General features: G+C 40.8%; 3 protein-coding genes and 1 pseudogene across 3 annotated transcripts; 2 read left to right on the forward strand and 2 right to left on the reverse strand.

Moving 5' to 3' along the window:
• Positions 1-991, reverse strand: LOC144653183 (uncharacterized; annotated as a pseudogene).
• A 453-nt stretch (positions 992-1,444) lies between these two features.
• LOC144655053 (uncharacterized) lies at positions 1,445-2,053 on the reverse strand. The gene has a single exon (XM_078515274.1). The coding sequence runs from the start codon at positions 2,051-2,053 to the stop codon at positions 1,445-1,447; it is 609 nt and encodes a 202-aa protein (XP_078371400.1).
• A 9,878-nt stretch (positions 2,054-11,931) lies between these two features.
• LOC144655054 (adenosine receptor A1-like) lies at positions 11,932-13,098 on the forward strand. The gene has a single exon (XM_078515275.1). The coding sequence runs from the start codon at positions 11,932-11,934 to the stop codon at positions 13,096-13,098; it is 1,167 nt and encodes a 388-aa protein (XP_078371401.1).
• A 3,104-nt stretch (positions 13,099-16,202) lies between these two features.
• On the forward strand, positions 16,203-17,369 carry LOC144655055 (adenosine receptor A1-like). Its single transcript, XM_078515276.1, has one exon. It carries the CDS (start codon positions 16,203-16,205, stop codon positions 17,367-17,369), a length of 1,167 nt encoding a protein of 388 aa, XP_078371402.1.
• The last annotated feature ends 832 nt before the right edge of the window (positions 17,370-18,201 follow it).

Genomic DNA, 18,201 nt, shown 5'->3' on the forward strand with positions numbered 1-18,201 from the left:
TTAAAAATGCTCTTTGAGAAGAAAGTTCCCGACAGACTATAACGTGACCAAGAAGAATAAGCCATACAGACTTAAGCGGTGTAAGCTTAAGACCAGCGACCTTGAATTCCACATTTCCACTCTAGCAGACCAGCAAACAATACTTTATTTTTCTCTGTATTAAAAGCAAATCCTCTTCGATGTTGATCATCACAGTCAAGTGTCGTAACGGTGTAAATCAAGTGGCTGAGCTGCGAACTGACTTGCCCTAGTTTATACAATGGGAGAGAGAAAAGAAACACTGTTTCACAAAGGAACACCACAAATGTTCCCAAAGACTCAGAGCATAGAAGCTACTCTGTGACGATGGAATACGCTCGAACATCTCCACACTGGAATAAACGCTGATTGTTCCCCATAGCACCAACAGGAATAGAAGCGCTATGATGAATGGCTCGAATGCCTGGGAAGAATTTTGAATTCTCTTTGTCAATGTTTTGTATTTCTTCAGGAGTTCTGTTATAGTTGTGTCACTCTGCTGAATCTGCTCATTAAAGTTCTCGAGTTCCAGGATGTGAATTTAAATTATAAGAATAAGGAAGAAAAATATTGGCATCGCTATGACTCGACTATAAACAAGAACAAAAAACTCCACAGTTTCCACAGTGACGTCCAAGGTTCTTGGAATTCCACTCACACGTTCTATGAAGATCGGAATCACTTTCTGTAATAAGGGCAACGCAAGGAGAACAAACGCTGTAGCTGCCATGAGGTCCTGGATTAGACTATGTGATCGTTGCCACTGAATGCACGAAACGCGGTAAGTGTTAGATAGCATGTCATTTATGTGTCCTCGATGAACGTGAAAAAAGTACAAGACAAGATGATGAATAATTACATAGCGTAGAGTCCAAAGCAAGCGGTGCGTGACTGTCACAATTGAGGTGAATGTATTTGTACTTGCCAAAAGAGCTGGTAAACCGTTAGTGAGATTAAATATCTCAAAACCCATTGTTTTTGGACGTTTCGGCCACCACTGTTGCCTTCTTCAGCAAGATAAAAATGCAAATGTTAAACGGCGTCCTGTTAAAATATGTAACGAATATGTGCTAAAACTAAATGAACTTTCCGAGTGCAACAAAAGTCTCTAGAGCATTCTTAATGAGTCTATAAATTCTTAATGCTACTGTAAGCGTTTGGTAGCGCTATAATGTGTTCGTTTATAGCATTCCTATCTTGCACAGAATACCAAGCTTCAAGAATTAGTCGTTGTTTCCACGCCGTTGACATGTCAACAATTTCGACGTTCTCCAAATCTATTTGATGGTCGTTAAGCATATGGTGTTTTGCCAACAAAGAGTTTTTGTCTAATGTTGCGATGGCCTTTGCGTGTTCTTTCATACGTGTTTTAAGCGCGCGTGATGTTTGGCCAACATAAACACAGTCACAATCGTTACACTTGATCTTATATACAATTCCTCTGGTATCCTTTTTCTCGATCCTGTCTTTTTTTTAGTATGTTCGAGATGGTACGTATAGGTTTATGGGCGACCTTGATGTTGAAGCCACGAAGAACGTTTGCAACTCGTTCGGAAAAACCTTTGGTGTAAGGGAGGATAACAAAACCACGATGGTCGATATCATTTGTTTCTTGTTGTCTACTCGGTTGGCGCAGATTGTGAATAACATTTGCAGGGTAGTTGTTAGTGACGAGGGCTTTCGCTACTCGCTTAGTTTCCCGTGATACTTCCTCCTCGGTGGAAGGAATCATGTTCCTCGCGCGATCCATGAGAGTGCGAGCGACCGAGTGTTTATGCTGGGGATGGTGGTGTGATTTGAAACCCAGGTAACGATCTGTGTTGGTAGCTTTCCTGTAGACAGACACGGTGATCGAGCCATCTTCTTGTCTGGTTGTTTTGGTGTCAAGAAAGGCAATGGAACCTTCTGATTCTACGTGGCTGTCATCTACGTATCTAAACCACCATTTGGGAGGGTTAGGGGTCGAAGAGAGAGCCTTTTCTTCGACATGTTCCATGACGAGATTGGCCAAGATGGCGCTCACTGGGGATCCCATCGGACAACCGAAAATTTGTTGGAAATGGTTGCCTTGGAACACTAAAGCTACGAGAGATTATTAACAAAGAATCTTTCGACAACCTCGTCCACACTATCAAACAAAAATCACAGTGGGAAGCACAACGGAGAAGGGAGAGTCACAAGAAGAAACTCTGCAACATCTTGCCACGTCCACATGCGCGCGAAACCAGCCTCAAGGAGAAGTGGGTCGTAAACATCTCTGATAGACCTCTATCTACAAGCGAGAAATCAGCATTAAGCCTCAACTTCAATTTTGCTATCACTCCTACGAGTTTGCCAGTGCCTCAAGTCGTTTCCTCAATTGAATCCGGCATCATAGATCAGCTCCCTGACGCCGAAAAAGACCTTATCAGAGCTTCGGTCACCACCGCCATCAACAATAGCTGTTACTGCAGTTGAGCCAGCGATAATATATTCTTTTCTTAAAAAGGTATGCGAACGAGGCGAAAGGGTCAATACATTAGTGAACACAATGCAGAATGACCCTTTAGCCTCGCTTGTATGTCAAACCGCTGAGAACTTCAATAACAGCTATTGGCGTCGTCCTCCACGAAACAACATTACCAATTGTAGTGTTCCCGTATTAGTACTTCATGTATGCATATGTTGTAAACCGCAAAGCATTATGGTTTGTTCTTGTTGGCAGCCATCTTTGAGTAGCATGGCGAGTGTTATTAAACATGTTGAGTTGTAAGTGAATCGAGTGATATTGTGTGGCCATCCAACCACGGACAGTACATTGGCGACGAGGAAAATAGCCGTTCCGCTTTTGTAAGTGTTTATTTTGAAAGTCAGCCAGAAGGAAGCGAGATTTTTGAGGAGAATGGTAGACCCAGAAACGAACTCAACGAGTGCCACGGGAGGCTCGGCGGAGAGTCAGGCAACAGGGAGTCAAGCAGCTCAACCGACACAATTGTCAGCGACGGAAGTACGAAATCTACCCTGCTTCAACCCCAGGGAAGATCCAAACACCTTATCTGTGCGTTGGAAGCGCTGGAAGCGTTCATTCGAGCTGTATGTGCTGACAAAAGGGATTTCAAGCGATCCACAGAAAGTTGCATTACTGTTACACACCGCGGGAACGGAACTGCAGGAATTATACTATACCCTCGCAGCCACGGAAGGAAAACTGAAGCCCTACAAGGATGTAATAGAGGTTCTGGACGAATATTTCATACCGAAAGTTAATGTTTCCTTCGAAAGGCATGTATTCCGACAAATGGAACAGCAGAATGGAGAGAAAGTCGATCAGTTTGTGTGCAGGTTGAGGCAGAAGGCGATTACGTGCGAGTTCACCGACGTTGATGAAACGATTCGGGACCAACTGATTGAAAAGTGCCAGACCAAAGGCTCAGGAGGAAGCTCTTGGAGAAAACTAATGCCAAGTTAGCTGATCTACAGAGCATTGCGAGAGCCTACGAAGCAGTTAATGAACAGTTGAAATCTATGGATAGGTCTCCAACACACCCGACAGGACAAGTCAACTGGATCAAGCAGCAGAAATTCCAGAATAAAGGGAGGGGACAGAGTGTAAAGAAAGGAAAGAGAGGCGGACAGAGCCACAAGACACACAAACCTGGAGCAGATCAATCACAAAGATGTTTTAAGTGCAATCGTTTTGGTCACTTTGCAAGAGATGCTTGCTGTCCAGCAAGAGATAAAGAGTGTGAGAAGTGTGGTACGCGTGGACATTTCGCAGTCTGTTGTTGGAAGAGGGAAGCTACGAAACCACCACCCAGTGACAATCGGGGAAGCTATCAGGCTAGGAACAGGACGTACCACGTAGAAGATGGGGCAACTGGCCGAGAAGATGGATATGCATTTGTTGTTGGGGGACAGCAGGAAACTGGAGAAATTACACTTAAGGTTGGTGGAGTGGAATTGAAGAATGTGTTAATTGATTCGGGCGCATCTTGTAACTTGATTGATTATGGGACCTGGAACAATCTGAAACAGAAACACGTCAAGTGTGAATCCAAAGTGTCAGACAAGAAGCTGTTTGCATATGGTCAGAAGGAACCAATGGAGGTTGTAGGAACATTTGTTGCACAAATAGCTTGTGAAGCTAGTGGAGAGAGTTGTGTGGGTGAATTCACTGTCATCAAAAATACCGGAAAGCCATTGCTTGGCAGGAGCACAGCAGAGAAACTTAACGTATTACGAGTGGGACCGGTTAGTGAGCCCCGAGTTTGGTCAGTGGTGACAGAGGGGAGTGATGAAGGTATTCGTGAGGAGTATGCAGACATACTCACTGGTGTTAGAAAGTTGAAGAATTATCAGCTTAAATTACACATCAATAAGGATGTCAAACCAGTAGCTCAGCAAGTGCGGAGACTTCCCTTTGGACTCAGGGATAAAGTCGACCAGAAGTTAGATGATTTGCTAGACAAGGATATTATCGAGGAGGTGCCGGACACTCCTACTGCATGGGTATCACCGTTGGTGGTAGCTCCGAAGCCGGACGGGGACATTCGAGTATGCGTAGATATGAGGAGGGCAAATGAAGCGATTGAGCGTGAGCGACATCCGATTCCCACAATTGAAGAAATCCTATACGATCTCAATGGATCCACCGTCTTCAGCAAGTTGGATCTCAAATGGGGATTTCACAAAGTCGAGCTGGAGGAAGAGTCGAGAGAGATAACAACATTTGTTACCCACCGAGGCCTGTATAGGTACAAAAGGCTCATGTTCGGGATCTCATCGGCAACAGAAAAGTACCAGAAAGTCATATCAGATGTAATACGGGGATGCCGCGGAGTAGCGAATATTGCAGATGATCTGATTGTTCACGGAGTAAACCTGGAGGAGCATGATTGGAATTTGCATGCAGTCCTACAGTGTCTGCGGGAGAGTGGACTGACTTTGAATGGAGCGAAGTGTGAGTTTAGACTACCTAGGTTGACATTTTTTGGACATGACCTTAGTAGTGAAGGGGTTGCACCAAGCGATGAGAAGGTTGCTGCAGTTGTGAATGCACAGGCTCCGAAGAATACATCAGAAGTGCGGTCGTTTGTACAGCTTGTGCAGTACTCGTCAAAGTTCATCCCCAACTTTTCACAAGTGGCAGAACCTCTACGGAAATTACTCAGGAATGGAGAACCCTTCGTCTGGGGTAATGAACAGCAGGTTGCATTTAAGAAGCTGAAACAACTGATGACGTCAGCGAATGCGCTTGCCTACTTCAGGGGTGACTGCAAGACAAGAATCGTAGCAGATGCGGGTCCGGATGGACTGGGAGCGGTATTGCTGCAACTACAAGGTGGGGAGTGGAGAGCAGTGTCATATGCTTCGAGGAACCTTACAGAGGTCGAAAGGCCTTATGCACAAACGGAGAAGGAGGCGCTGGCTTTAGTTTGGGCATGCGAGAGGATGAATCTCTACGTGTATGGGCGCGGCGAGTTCGAGCTAGACCACAAGCCTCTGGAGTGTATCTTCAGCAGAACATCCAAGCCATCAGCGAGGATCGAGCGTTGGGTACTTCGCCTACAGTGTTACAACTACCGAGTGGTGTACCGCCCCGGGAAGTCAAATATCGCGGACGCGTTGTCCAGGCTGAACCAGGCCAATCCAAAGGATCCTAGCAGTGAGAAAGAGGATATCGTCAGATTTGTTGTTCAAGAGAGTACACCAGTTACCTTGACTCCAAGAGAGATTGAGAGGGAGTCTGAGAACAATCCAGAATTAGCAAGTGTGCGCCAGTACATCAACACAGGCGATTGGTCGCAATGCAAGATGCCAGGCTATGTAAGTGTGAAGAACGAACTGTGTACCATAGGAAAACTAGTGCTCCGGGGAGATAGGATCGTGATACCCCCAGGTGGTGTGCGCACTATGACCGCAATGCATTATTTTGATCAATTTCCAACATGGCGGAAGATTGTTGTGATGCGAGCGGTTTTTCGGGTCAGTTTGATCATCGTTTGCACAACATTCGCTGGCCTTTTCTCTGCTTAAATATTAGATTTGGATAGGTCGGGAATAGGTAAGTTAGTTTTTTGCGTCGAAAGTCTAACATTTAAAGCGTATCATGGTAAATTTGGTCATTTTCTCGAACAAGGTAAAATGGCCGACTTTTCTCTTCGTCTAGTAGGTCGGACGTTTTTGTTGAACACGGCTTTCAGCTAGTGGTGCTTCGCGTAAAATTATAATACAACAAAAGCTTAGACAATTTCCAATATGGGAAACATAATGCACCAGTATGCACCAGTCGATTTACGCCGTTTCGACTGAACGAAAATGTCCCTTTTTTGAGTGTTAATCGTCTGTTCTATTGAAGTTTCCTGCGTCGAGTTGGTAACGAGTTCAGCACTTTCATTCGACAAATTTCCAATGTTTTTGGAAGTTATGTTGTTTGCTTCAAAATGATTTAATTATGTGTTCTTTGGGACTTAGGAGAATCCAATTTAAGATAAAAAGTTGCTGTAGATGATCAAGATGAACGCCAAAAGGACGCTAGTTTACTGAAGAAGCAAGCGAATTATTTGTTTGTACTGTACTGATTCTTATGTCACGGTTGAATTATAGTTCCTTTTGAACACCCAAAATAATGTTTCAGTCTTTTTCGGTTTATTTGGGGGACTGAGAAGATAATAAATTGCTATTTTGTTGCATAAATTGCCTCTACCCAAGTGGACCAAGTATTGCCTGTTCCAGGCTCTAGCAAGATAATAGGTTGCATTATTTGAGCTTCAGAAGGTCACTTTGAAATGTTTTATTGCATCTGTTGTAACTAAAAAGTGATTCCACTACAACATTTGTGGAGACTTCATGTACAGCAAAATAATGTTGTGGAAGTGAGAAGTTCAATAAATTGTTTAAAACTTAATGAGGTTCAAATTGGTTCTGTTCATTATTTTGCAAGTGGTTATCCTGCTTATTACAGAAGAGAAAACCCCTGGTTAGTTTTGTCTCTGTCTGACACAGTCATCAAGCTTTTTGGCCAAGAGTATTTCATTTAATTTGTTGAGCTTGGTAACAGGAAAAAAATAAGTCCTGCCTCCTACTCATTTGATGTCAAATTATTAAGTCTGTATATTTCCAGCCAAGTTGCCCAGCAGGCTGGAGCTTATACCAGTTTCAGGAGCTTGAAGAGACTAGGAGTATTCTCCCCCCTCCCCTCCTGAATGAGATGTTAGCTAGTCTATCACAGGGTTACCCCCAGCAGTAAACTTGCCAGTACCCATTTATACACCTGCATGGAAGGAGGCACTATAAGAGTATTAGTGTCGTGCCCAAAAACACAACACAATGACCGGGGCCATGGTTTGAATCAGGACTGCTCAATCCAGAGTCCGGTGCACTACGCTTCCATACCACCCTTAAATTATCAAGACACTAATGGAAATATTATAATTATTATTATTATTATGAAATGACACAGTGTTTCTTTCACAATGTTTTATTTATGCAAATTTTAGCAACCTTCAGCATCTGAGGTTGTCACTTGATGTGTTCCTTTATCTGGTTGGTTTATTCTGAAGCTTCCCCTGGAGAAAAATAATTATGTCTTCAAAGTTATCCTCCAGACCTGTGCATTTTATATTCAGTTGCTGTTGCAGTGTAATATCCCTGAATAAAATTAAAGAAAAAACTTGATTATAAACCAGTTCTGTTATAATTGAAGTTGCAGTAATAAATGGAAGTACCATGAACAATCATGGTCTGTATACACACAACAGTAGCAGGGGGAGGGCTTCCAGTGAGATATTCACAAAAGTTAAAGTACGAGCTGTTTTTGCAAATAACTGTGGTTGGCTCAAAATTACATGAATTAAAAGACTGCACTTGGTCCAAATTGGCCTACAACATTAGAGCTTAGCAGCCCTAGAAGCTATAGTACATCACTGGTTACCCCTAGCATTGTATTAGGTTGCCCTAGTATAGTTGAGAGAGTCACTTGTGAGATAATTATAAGACTGCTCAATGACACAAAACACCCCCAGTCAGCCTTCGAACAAGGTCCAGAGGATCTTATTTTTCTAATGGCAGCTAGTAATCAAGCCTACATTGTAAGGTATGTAGCCAGATTAAAAGTTCTAATAGAAACTCAGCTGATATATTTTCTGTTTAGACTCTAGCACTGATTTACTTCAGCCCAGCAGACAAGTTTTAATTTGCCTAAGTGAGATTTTTTAGCATCAAATCAAACCCAAACAATGATATCAAACTAATTTACAAGAACACAATTTTTTTAAATTAATTTTACTTAATAACTGTATTTTGAAATCGTAGTTAGTTTATTGCAGGAATTATCTTTGTTGATCATTTGAAGTGTCGTAAAAGCAGAATTTTCTTCGATTTACTGCTGCTAAACACTGTACATCAGTCATTATGAGAGCAAAAAATAAATAACTTTTGAAAGCTATAATCCCTTAAGCACTTTTCGAAATAAAGAATCAGAAATAAGAAACAGAAGCAAAACAATTAGGAAGATTATTAGCTTTAATGGTTGGTGAAAAGTATGCAGTGAAAAGTAATACAAAATAAATCAGGACACGTAACATAAATAACATCAACATGTGACAAATATGTTTTCCTCATTTCAAATCAAGGTACGATATACTTGTTCGTAGTGGTTAATAAAGCTAAAGGGCAACCGCCTTGTGAACATTACGTGGTTATATTTAGGCTTAGCACATCCTACATCGAAAGGTTGCTTATCCAACTATGTTTATAAGCATGATTCTTACCTCTGGCTTTGATGCAAGTCCCGTCTAGACACACAAAACCGATATTTTAAACTCCACGCACTGAAGTCTGAGGAAATCTTTGATTCCAAAGATCGACAACATGTCAAAACTAAAAGATCGACAACATGTCAAAACTAACATATACATCGAAAGAATCACAAAAGTGGCGTTATTTTGAACAGAAATAAGTAATTTTGGCGTTCACAAGAGATCCTCACACGATGGCCGCCATGAGCAAATGATGCGAAACCGAAACAACTACCAGCGTGCATTGCGGTCGTAGCACGCACACAACCTGTGATACCCCATAGTCTCAGGAAATCTGTATTAGAATCGGCCCATGAGGGACATCAGGGCGTCGTCAAAACGAAGAGTAGACTGAGGACCAAGGTGTGGTGGCCTAAAATGGACGTGGACACAGAACGGATGTGCAAAGGCTGTCATGGGTGTCAGGTCGTGGGACAGTTTTCACCCCCTGAACCGATGCAGAGGGTCGAGCCACCTACTGGACCTTGGCAGGATGTCGCAGCAGACCTGATGGGACCACTGCCCAGCGGTGAGAACTTACTAGTCGTTGTTGATTATTATAGTCGTTATTACGAGGTGGTAGTTATGCGGTCAACTACCACGGCCAAGATAGTGGAGGCCTTGACAGGAGTGTTCTCTATATTTGGATACCCCTATTCACTCAAGACGGATAACGGTCCACAATTTGTGAGCAAAGAGTTTGAGGAGTTCTTACATTAGTGTGGAATTGAGCATAGGACATCACCACCGTTTTGGCCACAAGCCAACGGCGAGGTAGAAAGACAGAACAGAACTCTATTGAAGACCCTAAAGATTGCAGAAGTAGAAGGAAAGAGGTGGACGGAAGAATTGCCAAAATTCCTCCTGGCGTACAGGTCAACACCTCAAGTCTCTACAGGTGCTACGCCTGCCTTTCTAATGTTTGGTAGGGAAATCAAGACCAAACTACCAGAGTTAAGACCAGTCAAGTCAGTGATTAATGAGAGTACGAGGGACAGAGACTGGAGCCACAAGTTAGCACAGAAAGCCTATGCAGATGGAAAGCGTGGTGCTGTACCAAGCCCGATAGTTCCAGGAGACCAGGTGCTGCTAAAGAACACCAAGAGTACTGGAAAACTAGCGCCAAACTTTGAGCCGGAACCCTACACTGTGCTAGCAAAGGATGGACATCAAGTAACTGTGAAATCCAGTGAAGGAGCTGTTTACAGAAGAGACAGTTCTTGGGTTAAGCCATATATTTCATCCGATGAAGTAGAACTTGACCCGGAGGACACTATGATTAAAGACACGGACACTAAGATCAAACACACAGACACTTCAGACCCAAAGCCTGTTGACTTAGAGTGTTCGAGACCAAAGAGGACCATCAAACAACCGGAGAGATTTAAAGACTATGTTTTGAGTAAAACCTAAGAGACTACAGAATACGTCTGTACAAGAAACTGTTGTTGACATTAGAAACTCTTGCTGACATTTTATTTGATTAAGCAGTAGTATATTTAAACCGTAATAGTGTTGAGAACGTTTATACTGTTATAGCGGAAAGGAAGGGATGTAGTGTTCCCGTATTAGTACTTCATGTATGCGTATGTTGTAAACCGCAAAGCATTATGGTTTGTTCTTGTTGGCAGCCATCTTTGAGTAGCATGGCGAGTGTTATAAAACATGTTGAGTTCTAAGTGAATCGAGTGATATTGTGTGGCCATCCAACCACGGACAGTACACCAATGAAGAGGAAAAAGCTCTCAGAGATCTTGCCAAAGACACGTCGGTCACAATTTTACCAGCCGACAAGGGCCGAGCCGTAGTCGTTATGAATACCAACGACTTCGTCGACAAAATAAACAACCTTCTAAATGACGAAAAAACCTACCGCAAGATAACAAGATTATTCAGTATATTTTATCTAAATTCGGATTTATCTAAAATGGAATCTTTTTAAATGCAAATGACGTAAGTGTTTTTAACGGTATTCCCCCTGTATAAGCTTCCATTGCAAGCAAGTTCCAATTCGGTCCAATGTAGAATAAGAATATGGTCTATTTGCGATTAATTAGGCTTCACATAAAAGCTTTATGGGAAATGGTATGACAATAGAAACTGTCCTTCCAAAAGGCAGGGATGGACTTTTTTAGAAGTTAGCGTTTCATTAGCGTTTGGCTGTGGATGGCTCGGATGGAAATGGATTGCAATTTGGAAACGTTAGCCAATGTTTTCAAGTTGTTTCCGCGTGCCTTCAAAAAATCGATATTTATAGCCGAAGTTTGATTTCTAACCCCAAATAAAGGTTATATCTTCCGTTAAATGTCCAAAGACAATGTTTTTCATGGGTAAAGTTGTCTACCACTTATTTCAGAACTGTTTAGACCAAAAAATTGTGAAATCCCCGTGCCATAAAGATAACTAAAGGAGAGGTGAGCAGGCTAATATAGATCGCCATAAGTTCTTTAGCTAGTGCAAGGATTGAAAATGGATTTGCTTTTGGAAAATTAAGGAAGTGAAAAAATTATGTTTGCTGAGAAATATATTTAACCAATCCAGTCTTTGTTTTATGTTTTCAGTTGCATTTTCTGCTTTTAAATCAGTGTGATTAAGAGCAAGATTGGAGGACGGATCTTCACTGGAGTGCTTAATGGATTTAATTATGAATCAACACTTACTGAACAATTATAGATCCGGTAAAAACCGAAGTCTTTTAAGACATTAAAAATGTTAGTTTTTACAGAAACAATCCATCTTAGAAATATGCCAACATCATTAAATGCATTAAATACTACAAAATTTGCAGTGGCAGTTAGCTAGTTCATTATGGAACAGAAATGCTATTAGCCTTACTTCCTTCCCAATATAAAACAGAAATTGCCAAGTACATAAGTAAGTGGAACATAAAAAGGAAAAACGCTTGATGGTATTATATCAATAATGACTTTTAAATCACTAAATTCTCAAAACTAACATAAAAGGAATAAATCGCAATCAGTTAAAGTATTGATACGTCGAGTCAAGGACTGAAGTGCTTAAATTCATTTAATATAGTTGATAGCCTGCTCTCAAACTTCACTTTCCACTGGTGTTTCTCCCTTACGGTAGCCGGCCTTCGTACTTGTAGTTTTTCCTACCTTATCATCACCGCAAAATGACGACCGTCTCCGCTTTGCCTTCATCATCAACAACTTCTTATGATCCGACAGAAAGAGAAGAATGCCCTTATTTGCATGGCGCTGTATGGCGTGAGTCATACATGGCTAGAGACACGCATATAAATCTAGTTGCCGTAACTTGTATCAGTTTCCTCTCAGTTCTACCGACGATCATGCTAAATGCGCTGGTCATCTTAGCCGTGACAACAAAGCGCCGACTGCGAACCAACTCGAACGTACTTTTGGCGTGTTTGGCGGGGACAGACTTGTCTACTGGGATGGTTGTTTATCCAGTAGCAATTACTGTGGACATGAAGCGAATCCTTGGCGTCGGGCCATTCTGCACCCTGGAAAAACTGTACCTTGTAACACTGATCATGGTTAGTTTCGCCTCGTTTAGTCACCTCGTGTTAATCAGCGTAGATCGCTATATCGCCATCAAATATTCCTTGAGGTATCAAAACATTGTCACAAAACAGCGGATAATAACCTGTGTAGTTTTGGCCTGGGCAATAACAGTGCTTATCACAATTCAAGAACTATTTCTGGCTGTCATAGACGGTGAGACAAAAAATTACTCTGTTTATCAGAAAGTAAACAGTCTAATGTTTTTTATCCTCTTTTTGGTTTACACTGTTGCTATAACTTACATTTATTGGTACATATTGTCTGAGACACGGCGTCAGAAAAACCGCATTCGAACTGAGCAACTAACCCAAGAAGAATCTAAAAGGTTCAAGAAGGAAAACAAGGCAGCCAACACCCTGACAATTATTCTATGTGCGCTAATAGTTACTTACTTGCCTTTGACGATAGAAAGTGTAGTGACAGTTTCATCGGACATGATAGAACCTCGTATTGAAAGCGTTCTTTTGAGTTGGTGTACAACATTTATTATGTTAGGTTCTCTTTTTAACCCAATTATTTACTTTTGGCGTATTAAGAAACTTCGCCGTGCATTTCTAGAGATTTTACATTTTAGACAGCTAGAAAACAGACCACAAGACACTTGGTTGACAGAAATACAACGCCATCAACCTGAGATTCAGCCGTTGAGTTGCAGGACTTTCTCGATACCCATAGTGAGACAAGAACCTGTTTTGCTCTCATTATGTCAGCTTAAAGCCGAAGAGATTATCCACGTCGAGGAAATTGATAAATAAACCTTAACATAGTGTAATAATACCGGTTTATTTGCAATTTATAAATACAAGGCAAATCGTTTTGTCGATAAAACTAACCCTTAACCAAATTTGTTGCTGTAAATAAGGAGTAGATCTTATAGAGTCGATAGTTCGCGTTACAGAGTTTTGCGAACTGTGAAAATGGCGCAATAAATTTACGAACTGAACAGGTGAACGATCTGATTAACGATTAAAAAGGAGAAGTAGTAGCCAAGCTCCCGCGTGCACCGAAGGCCCATACCTAAGAAAATTTAGTAAACCCATCGAGATGAAAAAATTGATTCCGACCTCAGCGTACGCCCGCGCTGCCGTTCGTGCAGTGGGGGGAGGGGGAAGGAAGTCCGATACAAAATTTGTTGCGCGACGTACAGTTAATATTCTGGCCGCTTATTTACCAGAATGGAAACATTATTGTGCAGTCCAGTACAAAAAATAAATAACTCGGGTGCATCGCTTCTAGGCTTGCCTAAATCTAAATATAAGACTGAAAGTATACTGAATAAATTACCACAGATTGAGTACACAATTGATAACAGATTATTTAAGGTTACTAAAAAGCTACAGCTGGCGTTCGTAAGTCTAAATACATTACTGTAAGACTACGAGCTGCCTTCTTTTTTGTAAAAAAAATCAAACTACGATCACATGTGAACATTTTGTTGTAGTTTGGTAAAAATCGAAGATTGCCTTGCGGTCGAATTTGTATATTCAAACCCACACCCTGCGGTTATAAGCCAACATCAAGCGCCCTATCATAGCAGTCGATGGCCACCAGAGTCAAAGAAAAGCATTCAGTACAAGAAAATCCCATCGCGGTAGAAAAATACAGTTTCACAGACCATCTTCAACAATCTTTAACTATATCATCTTTCAAACTGAAAACAAAAATGATGAAAACGATGATGAAACTGTCATTCTGTAGATAACAAATACAACACAAACGTTTGGGCATAGCCCATCATCACGTCTGCACCTTTACTCAGTTACCCAAACTCTCCGCTTTTGCATTTCAGGATTTGGTCATGCCTTTTTTGGTGTCGTCGTAGTCTTCAATGCGGGGAATCTTTTTAAATGCAAATGACATAAGTGTTTTTAACGATATCCCCCCCTGTATAAGCTTCCATTGCAAGCAAGTTCCAATTCTGTCCAATACAGAGAATAATAATATGGTCTATTTGCGATTAATTAGGCTTCACATAAAAGCTTTATGGGAAATGTTATGACAAAAGAAACTGTCCTTCCAAAAGGCAGGGATGGACTTTTTTAGAAGGCCACAAGTTCATTAGTTTTATAACTTTTAAGTATCACTCTTTCTCAATTAAGTTTGATTGACTGATTTTAAATACATATTGTTGATATCAGCACTAAAAGTTATTCCGTAATCGGGTTTCTAACACGGCGGTCCTTATTTGAAAAATCTTGAAAGAGCGGAAGCTTTGTCGGATAGCGACGCTATTCTTATGTATATAATCCATGTACGTCCCGCAATAATCAATAAATCCTAGTGCATCGAAGTACGCAGAAACAGTAGAAAGCGATTATGAGCAAAACTTTGAGAACTAGTTTTGAGATATTAATTTTCCACCATAATTATAGTGACTACTGAGGGTAAAATTTCAATAAATTGCCTTGGTGGCCTGGTCATGAAATATTTCGTTCGGATAAGAAAACTGTAAAAGTAGCTACGGAGCACAAACTTTTTCCTCAGTTATCCGAACGCTATACTTTTACACTTCAGATTTTTTGTCGTGCCCGGCTTCTTTGGTGTCGTCTTCGTCTCCAGTAATGACGCGAATGCCCCATTTAGTAATAATTTTCCAGCTTTTTAAACTGTGAAGCCGCCTGTCAATTTGTGACTTATGAAAACGATTTATGAAAAATGGTATTACAATTGCAACTGCCCTCACAATGGGAAGGGATGGAAATTTTTAGAGGGCTAAAACTTCATTAGTTTTTATAATTATGTGCTCTAATATAGTTTGATTGATTGTTTTCAAATGCATATTTCTATTTCAGCCGTGGTTTCAATGGACTTTATTTTACTAATCTTGATGATGCGGCAGAAGCTTTGTCAGGCTAAAATTATACTGAACGCAATTCTTATGTATATGGCCATGAACGTCTGGCAGTAAATTAATAAATCCTGGTGAATCAAAGTATGACGCACTCCAAAAAGCAAAAAGGGCAGAAAGCGATTATGAATAGCTTCAGAACTAGTTTTGAGATATTTTTTTCAGCATAATTGTACTGACTTTCAATAGATTGCCTTTGTGGCCTGGTCATGGCATATTTTGTTCGGATTCAAAAAAGTGTTAAATTAGGTAGGGATCAAAATGAAAAAAAACGATATTGTTTTGTTTTCCTTAGCAGAAATTTTACTATCTCAGTCTTTTATTGTGGCCGTACAATTTTTGATCGTTAAAAAGAATCATTTAGAATGTTCTATTAATTATTGAAACAATCAACAAAGTGTTATATTTTTCATTAAGTACGATTTTTTTAGTTCAAGTACTGGCAATATTTCCCCAAGATTTGTCCCCGTTGGTACGATAAAAATCCATTGCTAATAGAGTCTGTCGTTTATTTTTTTCAATGGATTTAATTATGCATCGACACTTACTGAACAGTTGTAGATCCGGTAAAAGCCAAAGTATATTAAGACATAAAAAATGTTAGATTTAAAGAAATGATTCATCTAAATAGTATGTCAACAGCATTGTTTAATAATCCATTTAATACTTAAAACTTTGCAGTGCTGTTAGCTAGTTAATAGAACAGAAATGTTATAAGCCTTACTTCCTACCCAATATAAAACAAAAATTGCCAAGTACATAAGTAAGGGGAAGATAAAAAGGAAAACACTTGATGGTATTACTAATGATGACTTAACACTGATTTCTCATATAACATAAAAAGAATATATCGCAATCAGTTAAAGTATTGATACCTCGAGTTCAGGACATAAGGCTTCAAAGTCATTTAATATAGTTGATAGCCTGCTCTTAAACCTCAATTTCAACTGGTCTTTTTCCCGTAGCCGGCCTTCGTACTTGTAGTTTTTCCTACCTTATCATCACCGCAAAATGACGACCGTCTCCGCTTTGCCTTCATCATCAACAACTCCTTATGATCCGACAGAAAAAGAAGAATGCCCTTATTTGCATGGCGCTGTATGGCGTGCGTCATACATGGCAAGAGATACGCATATAAATCTAGTTGCTGTAACTTGTATCAGTTTCCTCTCAGTTCTACCGACGATCATGCTAAATGCGCTGGTCATCTTAGCCGTGACAACAAAGCGCCGACTGCGAACCAACTCGAACGTACTTTTGGCGTGTTTGGCGGGGACAGATTTGTCTACTGGGATGGTTGTTTATCCAGTAGCAATTTCTGTGGACATGAAGCGAATCCTTGGCGTCGAGCCATTCTGTTCCCTGGAAAAACTGTACCTTGTAGCACTGATCATGGTTAGTTTCGCCTCGTTTAGTCACCTCGTGTTAATCAGCGTAGATCGCTATATCGCCATCAGATATCCCTTGAGGTATCAAAACATTGTCACAAAACAGCGGATAATAACCGGTGTATTTTTTGCCTGGGCAATAACAGTGCTTATCACAATTCAAGAACTATTTCTGGCTGTCATAGACGGTGAGACAAAAAATTACTCTGTTTATCAGAAAGTAAACAATCTAATGTTTCTTATCATCTTTTTGATTTACACTGTTGCTATAACTTACATTTATTGGTACATATTGTCTGAGACACGGCGTCAGAAAAACCGCATTCAGACCGAGCAACTAACCCAGGAAGAATCCGAAAGATTCAAGAAGGACAACAAGGCAGCCAACACCCTGACAATAATTCTGTGTACGCTAATAGTCACTTACTTGCCTTTGACGATAGCAGGTGTAGTGACAGTTTCATCTGACATGATAGAACCTCGTATTAAAAGCGTTCTTTTGGGCTGGTGTACAACATTTATTATGTCAGGTTCTCTTTTTAACCCAATTATTTACTTTTGGCGTATTAAGAAACTTCGCCGCGCTTTTCTCGAGATTTTAAATTTTAGGCAGCTAGAAAACAGAACACAAGACACTGGGTTGATAGAAATGCAACGGCATCAACCTGAGATTCAACCATCGAGTTGCGAGGCTTTCTCGATGCGCGTAGCGAGACAGGAACCTGTTTTGCTCTCAATCCATCAGCTTCAAGCCGAAGAAATTATCCACATCGAGGAAACCGATAAATAAGTCTTAACATAGTAAAGATGGTAAATTTTAAGCTCGGTTATAAATAATGAAGATGAATTGTTCAACAATTACACGAGCATGAACAAAGAAAAAATCTGAGTCCCCGACGGAAATTGAACCCATGGCCTCCCAGATGCCGGTTGGGCGCTCTAACCAACTGAGCTACGAGAGACTCGTGGTGAGCTGGGCCATTAACTAGGTTGATGTGTGACACGCGTCCTGCATAATGCTAGGATTAGCAATTTTGAAATCATCAAGTTTGTAGTTAATAGTAAAGACATCAAATTTTAAGCTTGGTGACAAATAATAAAGATTATTTGTTCAACAATGACACGAGCATGGGACAAAGAAAAAAATTCTAAGTCCCGACGGGAATCAAACCCATGGCCTCCCAGATACCGGTTGGGCGCTCTAACCAACTGAGCTACGAAAGACTCGTTATGAGCTGGGCCATTTTCTAGGTTGATATGTGATGAAGTGAAGACAGAAGCCTGAACACTTCACGTGATGCAGCCAAAACAGTAGTCTTCAGTGATGACGCGAATGCCCCATGTAATCAGCATTTAACAGCTTTATAAAAACTGTGAAGCAGCCTGCCAATAGACCATATTCCTACTCTCTTTATTGGACTGAAACTAGCTTGCAGTGGGGAGGCTAATTCGGGGAATCTTTTCAAATGCAATTGCCATGAGGCTGCCACATTCGCTTCCATTACAAGCCAGTCCCAGTCCAGTCCAATACCGAGAATAACAATATGATCGAACTTTTGAACTCTGATGAAGGTGAACAGGAAAGTCACCGAAAATTTGGTTTCCAAAAAAAACAGATCGGC

Source organism: Oculina patagonica, chromosome 5, assembly GCF_052425735.1.
Source record: "Oculina patagonica isolate OP01 chromosome 5, crgOcupat, whole genome shotgun sequence".
NCBI classification, from domain to species: Eukaryota; Metazoa; Cnidaria; class Anthozoa; order Scleractinia; family Oculinidae; genus Oculina; species Oculina patagonica.